The sequence below is a fragment of the Melospiza georgiana genome, chromosome 33 (genome assembly GCF_028018845.1).
Source record: "Melospiza georgiana isolate bMelGeo1 chromosome 33, bMelGeo1.pri, whole genome shotgun sequence".
Lineage (NCBI taxonomy): Eukaryota > Metazoa > Chordata > Aves > Passeriformes > Passerellidae > Melospiza > Melospiza georgiana.
The window spans coordinates 1,848,028-1,870,406 of NC_080462.1; the positions used below are offsets into that span (position 1 = coordinate 1,848,028).

A 22,379-nucleotide genomic window follows, 5' to 3' on the forward strand; every position below is an offset into this window, starting at 1 on the left:
CGGAGCCTCGGTGCCCCCCCCCTCCGGTTTTGGGGGGTGTTGTTTGTTTTTTGGGGGTGTTGTTTGTTTTTTGGGGGTGTTGTTTGTGTTTTGGGGGTGTTTTGGGGGGTGTTTTTTGGGGTTTTTTGGGGGTGTTTGGTTTTTGGGGCTTTTGTTTGGTTTTTGGGGGTGTTGTTTGTTTTTTGGGGGTGTTGTTTGTTTTTTTGGGGTGTTGTTTGTTTTTTGGGGGTGTTGTTTGTGTTTTGGGGGTGTTTGGTGTTTTGGGAGGTGTTTTTGGGTTTTTTTGGGGTGTTGTTTGTTTTTTGGGGGTGTTTGGTTTTTTGGGGCTTTTGTTTGGTGTTTTGGGGGTGTTGTTTATTTTTTGAGGGTTGTGTTTGTTTTTTTGGGGGGTTGTTTGGTTTTGGGGGGGTGTTGCTTGCTTTTCTGGGGGTGTTGTTTATTTGGGGGGTGTTGTTTGGTTTTTGGGGAGTGTTGTTTATTTTTTTGGGGGGATTGTGTTTATTTTTTGGGGGGTGTTGTTTATTTTTGTGGGAGGTGTTGTTTGTTTTTTTGGGGGGTGTTGTTTGGTTTTTGGGGGGTGTTGTTTATTTTTGGGGGGATTGTGTTTGTTATTTGGGGGTTGTGTTTATTTTTTGGGGTGTTGTGTTTGGTTTTTGGGGGTTCCCCGGCCCGGGGGGTGCCCAGAGCTCCCGGTCTGACCCCGCCTGGCACCGGGAGGTGCCCGGGAATGCGGCCGGGGGCTAAAATTAGCCCGGAATGGGGAGAGAGGGGGGGACAGCGAGGGGGGGAAATGAGGGGGCTGTTCCCAGGTTCCGACTGTACCCAGGGTCTGATTGTTCCCAAAATCTGTCTGTTCCCAGGGTCTGATTGTTCCCAGGGTCTGATTGTTCCCAGGATCCAGCTGTGCCCAGGCTCCGGTTGTTCCCAGGGGATCCACGGTGACACAGGAATGGTTGTACCAGGGGACACGGCTGTTCCCAGGCTCTGGCTGTTCCCAGGCTCTGGCTGTTCCCAGGGTCTGACTGTTCCCAAAATCTGTCTGTTTCCAGGGTCTGTCTGTTCCCAGGGTCTTCTGACTGTTCCCCCAGGGCTGATTGTTCCCAGGGATCCAGCTGTTCCCAGAGTCCGATTGTTCCCAGGGTCTGGCTGTTCCCCGGAATCCAAATGTTCCCAAAATCTGCTGTTCCCAGGGTCTGACTGTTCCTGGGATCCAGCTGTGCCCAGGGTCTGACTGTTCCTGAAATCTGACTGTTCCCAGGGTCTGGCTGTTCCCCAGAATCCAAATGTTCCCAAAATCTGGCTGTGCTCAGGCACCGACTGTTCCCAGGATCCAGCTGTGCCCAGGGACCGACTGTGGCTAAATCCAGCTGTTACTGAAATCTGACTGTTCCCAGGGTCTGACTGTTCCCAGGAATCCAAATATTCCCAAAATCCGGCTGTTCCCAGGCTCCAGCTGTTGCCAGGACCAGGCTGTGCCCACCCCGCTTTGTTCCTGCTGATTGTTCCCAGGCTCCGGCTGTTCCTGGGTCTGGTTGTACCCGTGGAGGCTGTTCCAGGGCACAGAGCTGTTCCCACTGTCCCCTTGTCCCCAAACTCTGGCTGTCCCCAAACTCCGGTTGTCGTGTGTCCAGTTGTCCCCAGTGTCCGCCTGTCCCCAGCGTCTGTTTGTCCTGTGTCCGTTTGTACCCAAACTCCGGCTGTTCACAGTGTCTGGCTGTCCCCAGATTCCGGCTGTTTGGGCTGTTCCCAATTTCCGGCTGTTCCCGATTCCGGCTGTCCCCTTCTCCCCCCCCCCCAGTGTCCCCAGTTCGGTGCCAAGGTCCCCTCCCAGTGCCACCCCCCCCCCCTTTCCCGGCTTTATCTCCATGGCAACCGCCAAGGGCAGCTCAAGAACGGGGGAGGGGGTGGGGGTGGCACCAGTGAGGGACACCAGTGAAACCAGTAACACCAGTAAGGGACACCAGTAACACCAGGGACACCAGTGACACCAGTGACACCAGTAACTGACACCAGTAACTGACACCAGTAACACCAGTAAGGGACACCAGTGACAGCAGTAAGGGACACCAGTAACACCAGGGACACCAGTGACAACAGTAACACCAGTAACTGACACCAGTAACACCAGTAAGGGACACCAGTGACACCAGTAAGGGACACCAGTGACACCAGTAACACCAGTGACACCAGTAACTGACACCAGTAACACCAGTGACACCAGTGAGTGACACCAGTAACACCAGTAGCTGACACCAGTAACACCAGTAAGGGACACCAGTGACACCAGTAACATCAGTAACTGACACCAGTAACACCAGTGACTGACACCAGTGGCACCAGTGACACCAGTGACTGACACCAGTAACACCAGTGAGTGACACCAGTGACACCAGTGACTGACACCAGTAACACCAGTAACACCAGTGACACCAGTGAGTGACACCAGTGACACCAGTGAGACCTGTGAGTGACACCAGTAATACCAGTGACTGACACCAGTAACACCAGTGACACCAGTGACACCAGTGAGTGACACCAGTAACACCAGTAAGGGACACCAGTGACACCAGTGATTGACACCAGTGGCACCAGTGACACCAGTAAGTGACACCAGTGACACCAGTGAGTGACACCAGTAACACCAGTGACACCAGTCTGCACCAGTTATCAGCTCCCCCAGCCCGCGGCTCCACTCCCTGCACCGGCCGCGCCCTCCAGTGCCGCCCAGTTTCCTCCCAGTATCCTCCCAGTATCTCCCCAGTACAGAGCTCAGCGCTCCCCGTGCAGCCCCACACCCTCGGTGCTCACCAGTAACCCCAGTGCACACCAGTAACCCCAGTACAGACCAGTAACCCCAGTGCACACCAGTAACCCCAGTACAGACCAGTAACCCCAGTGCACACCAGTAACTCCAGTGCAAACCAGTAACCCCAGTGCACACCAGTAACCCCAGTACAGACCTGCACCCCCAGCACCTCCCGGTCTGCCCCAGTTTGTCCCAGTACTGCCCAGTCTGCCCATTGTCCCCAGCACCTCCCAGTCCTCCCAGTTTGTCCCAACATCCCCCCAGTTCCCCCTGTGCTGTTCTTCCCAGTGCTCCCAGTCCATTCCAGTCCCTTGGGGTTTATCCCAGTCCCTCCAGTCCCTCCAGTCCCTCCAGTCCATCCCAGTCCTCCCAGTTCCCCCAGTCCATCCCAGTGCCTGTCTGTTCCAGTCCCCACAACCCATCCCAGTTCCCCCAGTCTCCCCAGTTCCTCCAGTCTGTTCCAGTCCTCCCAGTGCCCCCAAGTCTCTCCCAGTTCCCCCAGTGTCTCCAGTCCATCCCAGTGCTCCCAGTTCCCCCAGTCCATCCCGCGGCCAGTTACCCCGGTCCTGCCACCTTGTCTGTCCCCTGTCCATCCCTCGGTTGTCCCCCCCTGCACCCCCAGTCCCCCCAATCCATCCCAGTGCCCCCAGTCTGTGCCAGTCCCCCCCGTGCTCCCAGTGCCTCCCAGTCTGTGCCAGTCCCTTTGTCCCCTGTCCGTCCCTCGGTTGTCCCCCCCTGCCCCCCCAGTCCCCGCTGTCCCTCCCGCTGTCCCCCCCCGCTGCCCCCCAAGCTGAACAAACAGCGCTGACGCGGGAGCGGGGCCCCGTGCCGGGAGCGGCCCCACGGGGAACCGGCACCGCCCCACGGCCCCCCCCGCCCCTCCCGGAGCACAGCCCGGCCCCCAGCCCCTCCCAGCCCCTCCCAGTCCGTCCCAGTCCCGCTCAGTCCTCCCAGTCCGTGCCAGTCCTTTCAGCCGATCCCAAACCTTCCAGTCCTCCCAATGCCCCCCACCAGTCCCGCTCAGACATCCCAGTCCGTCCCAGTCCATCCCAGTTCTCCCAGTCCATCCCAGTTCTCCCAGTCCCCCTCAGTCCTCCCAGCCCGTCCCAGTCCATCCCAGCCTCCCCCAATTCTCAGACCCCCCCAGTCCCTCCCAGTTGCCCCCAGTCCGTCTCAGTCTCCTCCAGCCCTCCCAGTCCATCCCAGTCCCCCCTACCCCTCAGACCCCCCAGTCCTCCAGCCTCCACCAAGTCCCCCCCAGTCCCTCCCAGTACCCCCCAGTCCCACTCAGTGCTCCCAGTCCATCCCAGTCCATCCAGTTCCCCCCATTCCCCCCCATTCCTCAGGCCCTTCAGTCCTCCTGGTCCTCCCTTTCCCCAGTCCCACCAGTCCTTCCCAGTCCCTCCCAGTCCCCCCCCCCCAGTCTTCCCCACTATTCCCAGTCCATCCCAGTCCCTCCCACTCCACCCAGTCCATCCCACTCCCCACCAGTCTTCCCAATTCCCAGTCTCTCCGCTCGCCCAGTCCCTCCCAGTTCTTCCCAGTCCTCCCACTCACCCCAGTGCCTCCATTCCCATTCCCCCCCTTCCCCAGCCCCTCCCAGTCCATCCCAGTCCCCACAACCCCCTCCCAGTCCATCCCAGTCCATCCCAGTCCCCCCCCCCAGTTCCCCCAGTCCCCACAACCCCCTCCCAGTCCATCCCAGTCCATCCCAGTCCCTCCCATCCCCTGCCCGCCCCCCGGCCCGCGCAGCTGCTGCCCGTGGGCGGCAGGAATGCGACAGCCGGGGGGACACGGGGTGGGGGGGACAACACGCGTGACACAGGACACACGGACAGGACACACGGACAGGACACACAAAGGACACGCGTGTCACACTCAGGACACGCGGGGGTCTCGGGGTGTCCCTGTGCCGTCGCTGGTTTTGGGGGTTTTGGGGGTTTTGGGGGGGGTCGCAGCCTCTGCCCCCCACGCGCGACGGGGAGGGGGCGGGGTCAGGGGGTGGGCGGGGCTTTGGTGGCGCTCAGTCCCCGTTCGGCTCCGCTCGGCTGAGTTCGGCTCCTTTCGGCTCCGCTCAGCCTCGGCTCGGCTGCATTCGGGTCCCTTCGGCTTCGCTCGGCCCCATTCGGGTCCTTCCGGATCCGTTCGGCTCGCTCGGCTCGGCTCGGCCCCATTCGGGTCCTTCCGGATCCCTTCGGCTCACTCGGCTCGGCTCGGCCCCATTCGGGTTCTTTCGGCTGAGTTCGCTTCGGCTCGGCTTCGGTTCGGCTCTGCCCGGATTTCTTCGGCTCCTTTCGGCTTCTTTCAGCCTCTACTCGGCTCCTTTCGGCTGCACTCGGCTCCGCTCGGTTCCGCAGCCCCCAGCGCCGCCCCCAACCCCCGAATCTGGCGGGGATCCCGTGGGGAAATTTGGGGGGGAGACAAATGAGACCCCCACCCTGGGGGTTCCCATGTCCTTGGAGAGACCCCAGCCCCACCTTGGGGGTTCCCATGTCCTTGGAGAGACCCCAATCCCACCCTGGGGGTCCCCATGTCCTTGGACACCCCAAACCCACCTTTGGGTGTCCCCGTGTCCTTGGAGGGGTGGCACCGACCCCTTCCTGCCACCCCTGCAGGATTTGGGGTCAGGGAACCCCGATTTCACCCCAAATTCCTCACTGGAGCCTCTGGATTTCCCTTCCCCCGAGGTTCCAAACTCAGGGACACCCCAAAAACCCAGGGACACCCCAAATCCACCTCTCGCACCCCAAAATCACCACTACCATCAGAATCGGGGGAATATTTAATAAATAAATTTGTGTTTTGGGATCATCACCGCGACTTGGGGCTGGCCAAGGTCCCATTGGTCTCCTGAGAGATTTTGGGCAATTTTGGGGTCCCCCTCGCCCCCTGAGCCCAGGGACACCCCAAACCCACCAGCACCACCATAACAGGGGGGGATTTTTGCTATTTACACCCGGATTTTGGTGGCATCACCTCAGCTTGGGGCTGGCCAAGGTCCCATTGGTCTCCTGAGAGATTTTGGGGTCCCATTCGTCTCCACAAACTCAGGGACACCCAAACCCACCACCTCTACCATAACTGGGGTGATTTTTGCTATTTACACCCAGATTTTGGTGGCATCACCTCAGCTTGGGGCTGGCCAAGGTCCCACTGCTCTTGTGGGGGATTTTGGGGTCCCCCTTGCCCCCAAAAACTCAGGGACACCCCAAAAAGCTCAGGGACACCCCAAACCCATCACCACCATGATAATAAGGAGGATTCTCAGTATTTACACCCAGATTTTGGTGGCATCACCATGACTTGGGGCTGGCCAAATTCCCGTTGCTGTTGTGGGGGATTTTGGGGTCCCCCTTGGCCCCACAAACCCAGGGACACCCAAAAAACTCAGAGACACCCCAAATCCACCACTCACATCCCAAACCCACCACCACCACCATAACTGGGGAGATTTTCCACTATTTACACCCAGATTTTGGTGGCATCACCTCAGCTTGGGGCTGGCCAAGGTCCCATTGGTCTCCTGAGAGATTTTGGGGTCCCCCTTGCCCCCTGAGCCCAGGGACACCCAACAAACCCATGGGCACCCCAAACCCACCACCAATATCATAAAAAGGGGGATTTTCCCTATTTACAGCCAGATTTTGGTGGCATCACCTAGCCAAGGTCTCGTTGCTCTCATGGGGGATTTTGGGGCATTTTGGGGTCCCCTTTTGCCCCCACAAACCCATGGACACCCCAAACCCACCTTCACACCTCCCAAACCTACCACCGCCACCGTAACAGGGGGGATTTTTCCCTATTTACACCGGGATTTTGGTGGCATCACCGCGACTCGGGGCTGGCCAAGGTCCCGTTGCTCTCGCGGGGGGACATTTCGGGGTCCCCCTCGCCCCCCGCGGCCGCGGCCTCGTCCAGGCGGCTGGGGATGGACCAGTACAGGTGGGCATCGCGGCGGGCGGCGGCGGCTGCCAGCTGGCGGGCGCTGCAGGCCGGGGTGGGCACGGGCACCGTGTGGTGGAAGCCGCCGTAGTCCACCTCGTAGAAGCCTTCCTCCAGGCTGAGCAGCGGCGTGAAACGGTGACCCCAGAGCACCTCGTCCGCCAGGTAGGAGCTGCGGGCCTGGCACGTCATCCCTGGGGGGCACGGGGTGGGGGGCACCCCGACATCTGCGTCACTCTGGGAATGGGCACCCCGATTCCTGAATAATTCTGGGGCATGGGGACCCCATTACCCGAAGAATCCAGGACACAGGAAACCTCAAATCTGGTAAGAAGGGTCTGTGAAAGCCCCAGATTTTGGGGCACCCCAATACCTGAATCACTTGGGGCAGGGGAACACCAATACCTGAGTCACTTAGGGCAGGGGCACCCCAATACCTGAATCACTTGGGGCAGGGGCACCCCAATACCTGAGTCACTTAGGGCAGGGAGGATCCCAACACCTGAAGAATTCAGGACACAGGAAACCCCAAATCTGGTAGGAGGGGTCTCTGAAACCTCCAGAATTTGGGACACCCCGATATCTGAGTCACTCTGAGAATGGGGGCCCCAACACCTGAAGATTCCTGACCCCAGAGCACCTCGTCCGCCAGGGAGCTGCACACCTGGCATGTCATCCCTGGGGGCACGGGGTGAGGGGCACCCCGATATCTGGGTCACTCTGGGAATGGAGATCCCAATTCCTGAATCACTTAGGACAGAGAGAACCTCAATATCTGAGTCACTCAGGGTATGGGGACCCCAACACCTGAAGAATCCAGGACACAGGAAACCCCAAAACTGGTTGGAGGGGTCTGTGAAACCCCCAGAGCTTGGGGCACCCCGATAGCTGAGTCACTCTGGGCACAGGGACCCCAATTCCTGAGTTACTCTGGGGATGGGGACCCAAATTCCTGAAGGCTCCTGACCCCACAGAACCTTGTGGGACCCCAAAACCTGAAGAATCCAGGACACAGGAAACCCCAAATCTGGTAGGAGGGGTCTGTGAAACCCCCAGAATTTGAGGCACCCCGATACTTGAATCACTCAGGGCATGGGGCACCCCAATACCTGAAGGCATCTACCCATGTGGAGATGATAGGTCCCCACTGATGTGTCCCCATGGATGTGATGGGTCCCAAGAAGATGATGTCCCCATGGAGATGAGATGTCCCCAAGAAGATGATGTGTGCTCATGGAGATGTTCTTACGGAGGTGATGGGTCCCCATGGAGGTGATGTCCCCACAGAGATGAGATGTCCCCATGAAGATGTGTCCTCATGGACGTGTCCTCATGGATGTGTCCCACAGAGATGATGTGTCCTCATGGAGGTGTTCCCATTGAGATGACATGTCCCCATGGAGATGATGTGTCCTCATGGATGTGTCCCAGAGATGATGTGTGTCCTCATGGAGATGTTCCCACAGATGTGTCCCATGGAGATGACATGTCCCACGAAGACAATACACCCCCACAAAGACCATGTGTCTCATGGAGATGACATCCCCATGGATGAATCCACACAAAGACGCCGTGTCCCTGTGCCACTGAGACACCCCATGCCATCGAGATGTCCCCATGCCACCAAGGCATCCATGTGCCACCAAGGTGTCCCCGCTCCACTGAGGTGTCCCTGTGCCACCGAGGCATCCCCATGCTACTGAGGTGTCCCTGCGTCACCAAAGTGTCCCCATGCCACCGAGCTGTCCCCCATGCCACCAAGGCATTCCCATGCCATTGAGATGTCTCCATGCCACCAAGGCATCCCTGTGCCACCGAGGTGTCCCCATGCCACCAAGGTGTCCCCATGCCACCAAAGCATCCCCGTGCCACCAAGGCATCCACGTGCCATTGTGTCATCTCCATACCACTGAGGCATCCCCGTCCCACCGAGCCGTCCCCGTCCCACCAAGACGTCCCCACCCCCTTTACCTGTGGCCTCCACCATGCCCTCGAGGATGACGACGATCTCGAAGTCGTCCCTCTCCAGCTGCCCCCGCGACACGTCCCAGAAGGGGCTGCGCTCGTCGATCTCGTGGCTGATGATGAGCGGCGACACCAGGAAGAGCCGATCGTCGCCGGTCTCGAAGCCCACGCTCAGGTCGGTCTGGTCGAGCGGGATGAACTCGCCCTCCTGCGTCTGCTTGGACTGGATGAGCTTGGCGCGGATGGAGGCCTCGACGATGTGCGAGTCGCGCAGGTCGCCCACGCGGAACATCAGGCACAGGCGGTCGTCGCGCAGCGACACCACGGCGTGCGAGGAGAACACCAGCGTCTCGGCGCGCTTGTTGGGCTGCGAGATCTTGACGAACATGCAGCCCACCATGAAGGCGTTGACCATGGAGCCCAGGATGGCCTGCAGCAGCAGCAGCACGATGCCCTCGGGGCACGTGTCCGTGATGACGCGGTGGCCGTAGCCGATGGTGGTCTCGGTCTCGATGGAGAACAGGAAGGCCGACACAAAGCCGTTGAGGTTGTTGACGCACGGCGTCCACGTGTGGTCGCCCAGGTGCTCCAGGTCGCCGCGGCTGTAGGCGATGACCCACCAGATGAGGCCGAAGAAGAGCCAGGTGAGGGCGTAGGCCAGGATGAAGATGAGGAGGCTGAAGCGCCACTTGAGGTCCACCAGGGTGGTGAAGATGTCGGTCAGGTAGCGGTAGGTCTCGCGCACGTTGCCGTGCTGCACGTTGCACTTGCCGTCCTTCTCCACGTAGCGCTGGCGCTTCCGGGCCCCCGCGGCGCCCCCGGCCCCCCACGGGCGGCGTTTGGGGGCCTGGGGGGGCTGGGGAGGGGGCTTGGCCTCAGCCGGGACCCCCGTGGGGACCCCCTCGGGGACCCCGCAGAAGGCGGCGTTGTCCTGAGCCATCGGCGGCGGCTGCGGGGGACAGGGGGTGAGAACTGGGACGGGTAAATGGGGGGATGGAGACCTCAAACTGGGTGAACTGGGAGGAGGAAATGGGTGGATGGAGGTGCCAAACTGGGGGAACTGGGGGCACTAGAGACCTCGAATGGAGGGGACTGGGAAGGAGGAATAGGGGGATTGGACATCTCAAACTGGGGGGACTGGGATGGGGGGAATGGGGGGATTGCGCCCTCAAAGACTGGGAGGAGGGAATGGGGGCATGGAGATGCCAAACTGGGGGAACTGGGAAGGAATGGGGAGATGGAGCCCTCAAACTGGGGGGATTGGGAAGACGAAATGGGGGGATGGAGGTGCCAAACTGGGGGGACTGGGATGGGGGAATGGGGGGATGGAGCCCTCAAACTGGGGGGGACTGGGAAGGAATGAGGGGATTGCACCCCCCCAGGGATTGGGAGGAAGGAATGGGGGGATGGAAGTGCCAAACTGGGGGAACTGGGAGGGAGGAATGAGGGGATTGCACCCCCAAACTGGTGGGACTGGGAAAAGGGAATGGGGGGATGGAACCCTCACACTGGGGGCACTGGGATGGGGAGAATGGGAGGATGGAAGCACCAAACTGGGGAGGTTGGGATGGTCATGGAGGTTGGGATGGTCCCTCCAGACTGGGGGAACTGAGATGGGGGAATGGAGCCCTCAAACTGGGGAGACTGGGAAGGAATGTGAGGATTGCACCCCCAAACCGGGGGGACTGAGATGGGGAAATGGGAGATGGAGATCTCAAACTGGGGGGAACTGGGACAGGGCCTTGCACACTCACCGAGCTCCCCCCTTGCACACTCACCCCAAGCTCACACGCTCATGCACGCTCGTGTCACGCGCACACCCCCACCCTCCCCAACCCCCCCTTTACACACGCATGTGCCCCGACTGGGGGGGGGGTCCCTAAAGCACCACCCCCAATTCCTCCCTCCCTCCCCATTCATTCCTGAATTTGAGGGGCCCGACCGGATTTGGGGGGCACAGCCGGTTTTGGGGGGGGGCACGGCCGTGTTCGGGAGGGTCATAGCCGGGTTTGGGGGTCATAGCCGGGTTTGGGGGGCAGAGCCGGGTTTGGGGGTGCCATAACCGCGTTTGGGGGGCCCGGTTGGGTTTGGGGGGGGCCCAGTTGGTTTTGGGGGGTATAACCGGGTTTGGGGGGGCCCGGCCGGGTTTGGGGGGACACGGCCGTGTTCGGGGGGGGGGGCACGGGCGGATTTTGGGGGGTGTAGTCGGGTTTAGGGGTGCCCGGCCCGGTTCGGGGGTCTCCCCTCGCCCCCCCCGCCCGCTCTCACCGCTGCCGCAGCCCCGCTCGCTCCGCGCTCTCCGTGTCCCCCCCCCCCCCCGCCCCGTTCCGTTCCCCGGCAACGGCCGCGCTCGGATAAAAATACCGGGAGCCCCCGCCCCCCCCCGGCACCCCCCCCACAGCACGGACACCCGGCCCGGGGGTGGCCAGCGACAGCCCAACCCCCCCCCGGGATCGGCTTCGCCCCCACCGTCAGCGCAACCCCCCCAAAATTAGCGCAACCCCCCCAAAATTAGCGCAATCCCCCCAAAATTAGCGCAACCACCCCAAAATTAGCGCAAACCCCCCCATCATCAGCGCAACCCCCCCAAAATAATTAATCGGGGGGGCTCCTCATTAGCCCAGCCCCTCCCCGACCCCCGGGCTCAGCTGCACCCCCCGAATTATCACAGCCCCCCCCACCCCATCATTAGCCCTTCATTAATTAGCCCTCCATTAATTAGCCCAGGGGCCCCTGCGCTGGCCCAGGGCTGCCGTTCGCTCCCTCGGCTCGGCGCCCCCCCCCCCCATAATTAGCCTGGGGGTGCCGTCATTAGCCCAGCCCCCTCCCCGCCTCAGCCCCTCCCCCCCTCATTAGCCCAGACCCCCCTCATTAGCCCAGACCCCCTCTCATTAATGAGCCCCCCCTCATTAGCCCAGACCCTCCCTTCATTAGCCCAGAGCCCCCTCATTAAGCCATAGCCCCCCCTCATTAGCCCAGACCCCCCCTCATTAGCCCAGACCCTCCCTTCATTAGCCCAGAGCCCCTCATTAGCCCGCAGGGGGTCCACTGATAGGCCCCACCCCCCCTCGGTAGCCCCGCCCCCGCGGTCACTCGCCCGCCCCTCCCCCCCCAGGGTGGACAAAGGATCTTTGTGGCTCCGGAGCGGCCGGGACGGGGCTGGCGTGGGGCAGCCACGGACACACGGACACACGGACACACGGACACACGGACACACGGATATACTGACCATCCACACATGGACACATGGACACACTGTCCATCCACGGACATACAGACACACTGACCATCCACACATGGACACACTGACCATCCACACACGGACACACGGACACACTGACCCTCCATGGACACACTGACCATCCACACACGGACACACGGACACACTGACCAGCCACGGACATACAGACACACTGACCCTCCATGGACACACTGACCATCCACACATGGACACACAGACACACTGACCATCCATGGACACACGGACACATGGACACACAGACACACTGACCATCCACGGACACACTGACCATCCACACGTGGACACACGGATACACGGACACACGGACACACTGACCATCCACGGACACACTGACCATCCACACATGGACACACGGACACACTGACCATCCATGGACACACGGACACACTGACCATCCACGGACACACTGACCATCCACACATGGAAACACGGACACACGGATGTAGGGACATACTGACCAGCCACCCATGGACACACGGACACATGGACATATGGACACTGACCCATGGACACACGGACACATGGACATATGACCATCCACCCACAGACACACGGACACACTGACCAACACATTGACCATCCACCCATGGACACACGGACACTGACCCATGGACCCACGGACACTGACCAGCCACCCACAGACACACGGACACATGGACACGTGGACACAGTGACCAGCCACCCATGGACATACGGACACTGACTCATGGACACACGGACACATGGACACACTGACCAACACACTGATCAGCCACCCATGGACACACGGACATACGGACACTGGCCCATGGACATATGGACACACTGACCGTCCACCCACAGACACACGGACACACAGACACACTGACCCATGGACACGCTGACCATCCACCCACGGACACATGGACATGGACACACGGACACGCTGACCATCCACGGACACACTGACCATCCACACATGGACCCACGGACACACGAACACACTGACCATCCACCCACGGACACACGGACACACTGACCAGTCACCCACGGACACACAGACACTGACCCACGGACACACGGTGTAGCCCCAGGCACTCCCGGTGCTCTCACGACCCTGCCCCGACCCTCCGGGACCCCCTTTGGAGGCACCGAATCCCAGGAGACCCCTATGAGACCCTCGGTGCCCCGGGCGCGACCCCCAGTGCCGGTGCCAATGCCTGGATAACCCCACCGGGACCCTCAATGCCGGTGCCGGTGCCAGGGGGACACCGCCGTGACCCCCGGTGCCCCCACCGGACCCCCCATTGCCAGTCCCGATGCCCGCACCCCCCCCCCATCCCCCCCGGTGCCCCCATGGCGGTGCCGGTGCCCGCGGGCGGGGTCCCCCGGTGCCCCCCCGTGCCCGGTAACGTGACCCGGTGCCGGCCGGCTCCTTTTCCACCCCATTAACCCCCGGCCCGCCCCCGGCGGCTCCTCCCCGGTTCCGCGGAGGGGGGGGGTGCCCGTCCCGCCGCCGCGGCCCCGCCGAGCCATAAAGCCCATGGGGAGCCGGCCGGGCTGAGCACGGCGGGACCCGCGACCCCCCCAGCAAGGTAAGGGCGGCCCGGGGGGGGGTCCCCGGGGGTCCCCCGTCCCCTCCCGGGGGGTCCCGAGGGCGGCGGGCACCGGGCGGTGGTGCTGGGATGGCACCGGGGCTGTAGAGGGGACCCTGAGACCCCTTCTCCCCCCCCTGGTGGCACCGCAGCCCCGATGTCCCCACATCCTTGTGTCGCCATCACCCGTGAGGCCACGTCCCCCTGTCCCTGTGTCCACCCATCACTGGTCCCCAAATCGCTGTGTCCCCAAGTCCCTCATGCCCACGTCCCCAAATCCTGGTGGCCCACATTGCCATGTCCTCGTTTCTGTGTGTCCTCATGTCCTGATGTCCCTGCGTCCCTGGATCCCCATGTCCCCGTATCCCAGTGTCTCCATATCCCATATCTCCATGTCCTGATGTTCCCATATTCCCATATCCCAGTGTCCCCATGTCCTGATGTCCCCATATCACGTACCACCCTGTCCCTGGATCCCCATGTTCCACATATCAGTGTATATCCCCATATTCCCAAATCCCTGTGTTCCTGTTTCCCCATGTCCCCATATCCCAGTGTCCCCATGTCACGTACCACTCTGTCCCTGTGTCCCCATATCCCCATGGCCCCCTGTCCCTGTGTCCCCAGGAAATGGGATATCCATTCTCACATATCCCAGTGTCCCCATGGCCCCGTTCCCTGTTGCCATGTCCCCATTTCCTCATATTCTCACATATCCCATTGTCCCCATGTCCCCATGTTCCTCCATCCCCTGTCCCCATGTCATGTATCCCCAGGTCTGATGTCCCCAAGGCCCCTGTCCCTTTATCCCCATGTCCCCATATCCCCAATCCCCATGTCCCTGAATCCCTGTGTCCCCCATCCCTCTATCCCCATGTCCCCATGTCCCCATTTCCCTGTATCCCGGTGTCCCCATATTCCGGTGTCCCCTGTGCCCCATGTCACACATCCCTAGGTCCTACATCCCCAAGGCCCCTGTCCCTTTATCCCTGTGTCCCCATATTGCTGTGTCCCCACATCCCCCCACCCTTTTATCCCCATGTCCCAGGTGTGGGTTATCCCAGGTGTGGGTTATTCTGGGTGTGAGTTACCCTGGGTATGGGTTATTCTGGGTGTGGGTTATCCTGGGTATGGGTTATCCTGGGTTGGTTATCCCAGGTGTGGGTTATCCTAGAATTTGAATTATCCCAGCTGTGGGTTATCCTGGAATGTTGGTTATCCCAGGTGTGGGTTATCCTTGCTGTGGGTTATCCTGGAATTTGGGTTATCCCAAGGTTAACCCACATTAACCAGGTGTGGGTTATCCCAGGTATGAGTTATTGCAGGTGTGGGTTATTCTGAATGTCCCAGGTGTGGGTTATCCCAGAATTTGGGTTATCCTGGGTGTGAATTATCGTGGGTGTGCATTATCCCAGATGTGGGCTAACCTGGGTGTGCATTATCCCAAGTGTGGGTTATCCTGGGTGTGGGTTATTCTGAGTGTCCCATGTGTGGGTTATCCCAAGTGTGGGTTATTCTGAGTGTCCCAGGTATGGGTTATCCCAGAATTTGCGTTATCCCAGGTGTGGGTTATCCCCTGTGTGGGTTATTCAAAGTGTCCCAGGTATGGATTATCCCAGGTGTGGGTTATTCCAAGTGAGGTTTATCTTGGAATGTGGGTTATCCTGGAATTTTGGTTATCCCAGCTGTGGGTTGTCCTGGATGTGGGTTATCCCGGCTGTGGGTTATCCTGGATGTGGGTTATTCTGGGTATGGGTTATTCTGGGAGTGGGTTATTTCAGCTGCAGGTTATCCTGGAATTTGGATTGTCCTGGATGTAGACTATCCCTGGTGTGGATTATCCCACGTGTGAACTATCCCAAGTGTGAGTTATCCCAGTTGTGAATCATCCTGGGTGTGGGTTATCCCAGGTGTGGGTTATTGTGGGTTATCCTGGGTGTGGGTTATTCTGAGTGTCCCAGGTGTGGGTTATCTCAGAATGTGTGTTATCCCCTGTGTGGGTTATTCGAAGTGTCCCAGGTATGGATTATCCCAGGTATGGATTATACCTGGTGTGGGTTATCTGGCTGTGGGTTATCCCAGCTGTGGGTTATCTGAGGTGTGGGTTATCCCGGCTGTGGGCATTGACAGTGACAGAGGAGCCACCGGACCCCCGTGGTGACTGTAGCAGTGACAGGAAACCTCTGGGACAGTGGCAGTGACAGGGACCTCGGAGACCCACACTGGGGGGGGTGATGGGGGCCCCGTGTGGTGACAGTGACAGTGACAATGGGGGTCCCTGTGCCCCCACGGGGGCCCAGCAATGGCAGGGGACCCCTGTGGTGACAGTGACAGTAACTATGGGGGGAGGTCCTTGTGCCCCTCTTGGTGGCGGTGTCATTAACCATGGGGGTCCTTGTGTCCCCCTCTGACAATGACAGTGGCATTAATCATGTGCCCCCCTTGGTGGCCCTGGCAGTGTCACAGGCCCCCCCTCGGTGGCAGTGCCATCAGCCATGGGGGTCCCTGTGTCTCCTCGGTGACATTGCCATTAACCATGGGGGTCCCTGTGTCCCCTTGGTGTCCCTGGCAGTGTCACAGGCCCCCCCTCATTGACACTGCCATCAGCCATAGGTGTCCCTGTGTCCCCTCAGTGGCGGTGTCACGGGCCCCCCCTTGGTGGCAGTGCCATCAGCCATGGGGGTCCCTGTGTCCCCTCAGTGCAGTGGCAGTGTCATGGGCCCCCCCCCCCGGGTGACAGTGGCATTAACCATGGGGGTCCCCATGCCCCTATTGGTGGCAGTGCCATCAGCCATGGGGGTCGCTGTGCCCCCTTGGTGACAGTGGCATTAACCATGGGGGTCCCTGTGTCCCTGTTAGTGACAGTGGGAGGTTCCTGTGCCCCCTCGGTGACAGTGCCATCAGCCATGGGGGTCCCTGTGCCCCTCTAGGTGACAGTGGGAGGTTCCTGTGCCCCCCTCAGTGCCAGTGCCATCAGCCATGGGGGTCCCTGTGCCCCTCTCGGTGACAGTGGGGGGTTCCTGTGCCCCCCTCAGTGACAGTGCCATCAGCCATGGGGGTCACCGTGTCCCCCTCAGTGACAGTGTCATCAGCCATGGGGGTCCCTGTGACCCTATTGGTGGCAGTGCCATCAGCCATGGGGGTCCCGGTGTCCCCTCGCTGGCCCTGGCGGTGTCGCGGGCCCCCCGGGACCCCCGCGCTGGCGGTGGCGGTGTCGCGCGGGGCTCTGCATCTTAACGAGGGCTCCGTCAAAGCGCCTTTGTCCCCCCGCCAGCCCCATTGAAACCTCGGCTCCGGCCGCACAATGGCCCCACTGTCCCTGTCCCCGTCCCTGTCCCCCCCCCGCCACCGCCACCCCACCGCCACCCCCCATTCCACCCCCGCCGCATCCACCCCGCGCCCCCCTCCTCAATTCGGGGACCCCTCCGCGGGGCTGTGGGACCGCTCCCTATCCCCCCCAAATCCCAGTTACCCCAGTTCGGAGCAGCCCCGCGCCCCAGTTTGGGGGGGGCGCGGCTGGCGGGGTGCCCGGTCACGCCTGGCACCGCCGTGCCGTGGGAACGGTGCCCGCGCCGCCGGTGCCAGCGGGACGCGGGGAACGGGGACGCGTCCCTGGGGCCCCCCCTCAGTCCTCCTGTGCCCCCCCATGTAGGGCCGGGCCTTTGCGGTGACCCCCAAAGTGACCAGAACCCCCCGAGGGGAAACTGAGGCACGGGGAGGGTGTAGGGGGGGGTTAATGGGTAACCGGTTGTGCCGCGGGCACCGGGAACAAGCTGCGGCTTGTCCCGAACCGTGTCCGGGCACCGGAGCACGCCCGGGGGGCACGGGGGGCACGCGGGGCCCTCCGAGGGGGCGGGGACCCCGAAAACGGGGCGGGGGGGTGGGGAGACCAAAAATGGGGGGTGGGGGGGAGAAAGGGGGGGGGGTCAGGAGAATAAAAAGGGGGGTTGGGTCCACCCTAGAGGGGGGCAGGGGTGTGCAGAGACCCCCAAAGCAGGGGGTGGGGACATGGTGGCTTTGGGGACATGGGGGGCTCTGGGGACCCCCAGCAGCTCTGGGACAGGTGGTGGCTTTGGGGGCATGGTGGCTCTTGGGGGACACAGAGGCTCCAGGGACGGGGGGAGGCTCTGGGGACCCCAACAGCTCCAGGACACATGGTGGCTTTGGGGACACCCAGTGGCTTTGGGGGCATGGTGAGCTCTGGGAACTCAGTGGCTCTGGGGACACGGTGGCTCTCTGGGGACATGGTGGCTCTGTGGGGACACGGTGGCCTCAGGGACACCCCAGCCCCTCTGTGAAGGAGCAGCTCCGTGTCCCCTCTTTGGGGACACCGCTGTCCCCTCTGTCCCGGCTGTCCCTGTCCCATCCAGGACATTTCTCTGACGGTGGCAGTGCCACTCGTGTCCCCCAGCCTTGGCCGCCACGGGGACACCGTGCTCCAAGGAGACCCCCCCGTGGTGCCACCACCCCCGGTGTCCCCGTGTCCCCGGCACGCTGCCCCTTCCGCGGCGGAAACGGTGGCAGGGCCAGGGGCTGGCGGGGGCTGAAAGGGCCTTTTTGGGACGGGGACACCGGGACACGGGGACACGGGGACACCGGGGAGGCGCCTGGCGCTGCCATCGGCCGTTTGTCCCTGTCACCTCCCATTCATCACCTTCCTCTTCCTCCCGGACGCCCGGGACACTTCCACGGTCACCACCGGAGCTGCCAGGGGACGGGGGGGACGGGGGGGGGACACAGAAGGGACACTGAGGGGACACCGAGGGATTTGAGAATGGGGGAGCACGTGGAGGGATGGAGGGACATGGGGATGGACAGAGGGACGTGGGGATGGACAGTTACAGGGAAGACCCCCCCGACTGCCCCCGTGATGTCGTCCTCCATCTGTCCCTCACCTGTCCCTGTGTCCCCTTTGATGACCCCCTCACCTGTCCCTCCCCAGTCCCTCACGTGTCCCCATGTCCCCACAGATGATGTTCTCCATATGTCTCTCACATGTCCCCTGTGTCACCTTTGATCACTGCCACACCTGTCCCTCACCTGTCCCTGTGTCCCCCTTGATCACCCCCCTCAACTGTCCTTCCCCTGTCCCTCACCTGTCCCCATGTCCCTGCAGATGACAGTCTCTACCTGTCCCTCACCTGTCCCTGTGTCCCCCTTGATCACCCCCTCAACTGTCCTTCCCCTCTCCCTCACCTGTCCCTCCTCTGTTCCCGTGTCCCTGCAGATGATCTTCTCCATTTGTCCCCCACCTGTCCCTCACCTGTCCCCATGTCCCTGCAGATGACAGTCTCTACCTGTCCCTCACCTGTCCCTGCAGACGATCTCCTCCATTTGTCCCCCACCTGTCCCTCATGTGTCCCTGTGTCCCCCCCAGATGATCTCCTCCACCTGTCCCTCACATGTCGCCACTGATGATCCCCTCCATTTATCCTTTACCTGTCCCTCACCTGTCCCCGTGTCCCTGCAGATGACATTCTCTACCTGTCTCTCACCTGTCCCTGTGTCCCCATTGATGATCTCCTCCATGTCCCCCACCTGTCCCTCACCTGTCCCCATATCCCTGCAGATGATGTTCTCCACCTGTCCCCACCTGTCCCCACCTGTCCCTCACTTGTCCCTCACCTGTCCCGCAGATGACGTCCTCCACCAAGGTGTACTACAGCCAGACCACGCAGACCGACAGCCGCCCCCTGATGGGGCCGGGGCTGCGGCGGCGCCGCGTGCTGACCAAGGACGGCCGCAGCAACGTGCGCATGGAGCACATCTCGGACAAGCGCTTCCTGTACCTCAAGGACCTGTGGACCACCTTCATCGACCTCCAGTGGCGCTACAAGCTCCTGCTCTTCTCCGCCACCTTCGCCGGCACCTGGTTCGCCTTCGGCGTGGTGTGGTACCTGGTGGCGGCGGCGCACGGCGACCTGCTGGAGTTCGAGCCGCCCGCCAACCACACGCCGTGCGTGATGCAGGTGCACACGCTCACCGGCGCCTTCCTCTTCTCCCTCGAGTCGCAGACCACCATCGGCTACGGCTTCCGCTACATCAGCGAGGAGTGCCCGCTGGCCATCGTGCTGCTCATCACCCAGCTGGTGCTCACCACCATCCTGGAGATCTTCATCACCGGCACCTTCCTGGCCAAGATCGCGCGGCCCAAGAAGCGCGCCGAGACCATCAAGTTCAGCCAGAACGCCGTGGTGGCGCAGCACGACGGCAAGACCTGCCTGATGATCCGCGTGGCCAACATGAGGAAGAGCCTCCTGATCGGCTGCCAGGTCACCGGCAAGCTGCTGCAGACCCACCTGACCAAGGAGGGCGAGAGCGTGCGCCTCAACCAGCTCAACGTGGACTTCCAGGTGGACACGTCCTCGGACAGCCCCTTCCTCATCCTCCCGCTGACCTTCTACCACGTGGTGGACGAGGCCAGCCCGCTGCGGGACGTGTCCCTGCGCTCGGGCGACGGCGACTTCGAGCTGGTGGTCATCCTGAGCGGCACCGTGGAGTCCACCAGCGCCACGTGCCAGGTGCGCACGTCCTACCTGCCCGAGGAGATCCTGTGGGGCTACGAGTTCACGCCGGCCATCTCGCTGTCGGCCAGCGGCAAGTACGTGGCCGACTTCAGCCTCTTCGACCGCGTGGTGAAGGTGGCGGCGCCGTGCTGTCACCACGAGGCTGTGCGGTTCGGGGACCCCGAGAAGGTCAAGCTGGAGGAGTCGCTGCGCGAGGCCGAGCGGGACGGGGAGGGGGCCCCGCTCAGCGTCCGCATCAGCAACGTCTGAGATGGGGGACACGGAGGTGACATCGGAGCCGGGGCAAGGGGTGGCCAGGGGTGGCGGCGGAGCGAGGGGGTGGTGGTGGAAGGTGGAGGTGGCACCAGGGTCAGGGGGGCACAAACATCTTGGGGTGTCATTGGATTCAAGGGGACAGCGACATCTGGGGATGTCACCAGCCCCAAAGGGACACCAACAAATGGCGGTGCCACCAGCCCCAAAGGGACACCAACATCTGGAGGTGTCACTGATTCAAGGGGACACCAACATGTGGAGGTGCCACCAGCCCCAAAGAGACACCAGCCCCAAAGGGACACCAACACCTGGAGGTGTCATTGGATTCAAGGGGACACCAGCATCTGGGGGTGTCACGGTTTCAAGGGGACACCAGCAACTGGAGGTGTCACCAGCCCTGGAGGTGCCACCAGCCCCAAAGGGACACCAATATCTGGAGGTATCACCAGTGCTGGAGGTGCCACCAGCCCCAAAGCGACATCAGCATCTGGGAGTGTCACCAGCCCCAAAGGATCACCAACATCTGGGGTGTCACCGATTCAAGGGGACACCAGCATCTGGGGGTGTCACCAGCACTGGAGGCGCCATCAGTCCCAAAGGGACACCAGCCCCAAACAGCCATCAACATCTGGAGGTGCCACCAGCTCCAAAGGGACACCAACATCACCAACATCCGAAGGTGTCACTGATTCAAGGGGACACCAATATCTGGAGGTGTCACCAGCCCTGGAGGTGCCACCAGTCTCAGAGTGTTACCAAGCCTGGAAGTGTCACCAGCCTCAAGGGGACACAAATGTCTGGAGCTGCCACCGGTCCCAAAGTGTCACCCACCCCTGGAGGTGTCACCAACATCTGGAGGCGCTGCCAGGCCCAAAATGCCACCAGTCTCTAATAGTGTCACCAACGCCCAGAAGAGCCACCAGCCAAGATTCCCCCAGTGCCTGGAAGTGTCACTAAGGCCTGGAAGTGCCACCATCTGGAGGTGCCACCAACCCGTGGAGATGCCACCATGCCTGGAGGTGACACCAGCCCCAAAGTGCCACCAGCCCCTGGAGATGCCACCAGCCCTAAGATGGCACCATTCCCCGGAGGTGACACCAGTCCCTGGTGCCCCAAAGTGCCACCAAGCCCTGGAGTGCCACCAACCACTGTGGAGGTGCCACCAACCCCTGGAGGTGCCACCAACCCCTGTGGAGATGCCACCAGCCCCTGGAGGTGTCACTAACCCCTTGGAGGTGCCACCAATGCCTAGAATTGCCACCAACCCATGGAGGTGCCACCACCCCTGGAGTCCCCTGGAGGTGCCACCAACGCCTGGAGGTGCCACCAGCCCCAATGTGCCACCAATGCCTAGAATTGTCACCAAGCCCTGGAGGTTTCACCACCCCTGGAGGTGCCACCGTCCCTGGAGTGTCACCACCCCCAGGGTGCTGCTGCTCCCCCCCCCTGCCAGGGGAAACTGAGGCAGGAGCCCCCTCCCCGCCCCCCCCAAGCGCTGGAGCCCCTCCCTGTGCCTCCCCCCCACTCCGGGCGGTGTCGGGGGGTCCCCCCGGGGGTGTCACCGATAATCGAGGCCACCGTGTCCCCTCCCCCGCCACCCCTGCCCGTCGCTGCTGCTTAACGTAGACCCCGCCATTAACGCGGCCCCCCCGCGCCGGGGCAATTAGTGCCACTAATTAAAGGCGTCGGTAATGAGGAAGGAGCGGGACCCCCCCCACACCAAAACCGCCCCTCCCCCATCCCTTTGGGGGGGTGGGGCCCGAGCTCGGTTTGGGGGCGGGGGGGGGAGGGGCAGGAGTTCAATAAAGGTGACGTCGATGGTGGGGGGTGTCCCCGGTGTCCCCATGGTGACCCCCGATGACCCCTCAGCCCCAGGGACCCCCCCCTCAATGTCCCCACTGTGTCCCCAATGTCCTCACCGTGTCCCCACCATGTCCCCACGGTAACCCCCGATGTCCCCTCAGCCCCAGGGACCCCCCCACTAATGTCCCCAATGTCCCCCCCAGGGATTCCCGGTGACTCCCAGGGTCCCCTTTGGTCCCAAGGGTCCTCCTAAAGCTCCTCCAACG

At 61.8% G+C, this 22,379-nt stretch overlaps 2 protein-coding genes across 11 annotated transcripts; one reads left to right on the top strand and one right to left on the bottom strand.

Moving 5' to 3' along the window:
- Positions 1 to 5,573: 5,573 nt before the first annotated feature.
- Positions 5,574 to 11,020, bottom strand: KCNJ9 (potassium inwardly rectifying channel subfamily J member 9). 3 transcript variants are annotated; one of them, XM_058042820.1, is made up of 3 exons: positions 10,982 to 11,020; positions 8,720 to 9,662; positions 5,574 to 6,942 (listed from the first exon to the last, which is right to left on the bottom strand). In XM_058042820.1, exons 2-3 carry the CDS (start codon positions 9,651 to 9,653, stop codon positions 6,632 to 6,634), a joined length of 1,245 nt encoding a protein of 414 aa, XP_057898803.1. In that variant the 5' UTR covers positions 9,654 to 9,662; positions 10,982 to 11,020; the 3' UTR covers positions 5,574 to 6,631. The 3 variants fall into 3 exon arrangements, with proteins under 3 accessions (XP_057898803.1, XP_057898804.1, XP_057898805.1); XM_058042821.1 differs by lacking the exons at positions 5,574 to 6,942; positions 10,982 to 11,020 and adding an exon at positions 8,112 to 8,334 and having other exon boundaries at positions 8,720 to 10,552; XM_058042822.1 differs by lacking the exons at positions 5,574 to 6,942; positions 10,982 to 11,020 and adding an exon at positions 8,357 to 8,458 and having other exon boundaries at positions 8,720 to 10,550.
- Positions 11,021 to 13,437: 2,417 nt separating this feature from the next.
- On the top strand, positions 13,438 to 21,859 carry KCNJ10 (potassium inwardly rectifying channel subfamily J member 10). Of its 8 annotated transcripts, none has more exons than XR_009115834.1 (3): positions 13,438 to 13,528; positions 19,165 to 20,803; positions 20,990 to 21,859. XR_009115834.1 is itself a non-coding variant. In XM_058042838.1 (3 exons), exon 3 carries the CDS (start codon positions 19,165 to 19,167, stop codon positions 20,302 to 20,304), a length of 1,140 nt encoding a protein of 379 aa, XP_057898821.1. In that variant the 5' UTR covers positions 13,464 to 13,528; positions 15,310 to 15,392; the 3' UTR covers positions 20,305 to 20,944. The 8 variants fall into 8 exon arrangements, 2 of the variants coding, with proteins under 2 accessions (XP_057898820.1, XP_057898821.1); XR_009115836.1 differs by having other exon boundaries at positions 19,165 to 20,749; positions 20,990 to 21,857; XR_009115831.1 differs by having other exon boundaries at positions 19,165 to 20,713; positions 20,910 to 21,857.
- Positions 21,860 to 22,379: the final 520 nt, after the last annotated feature.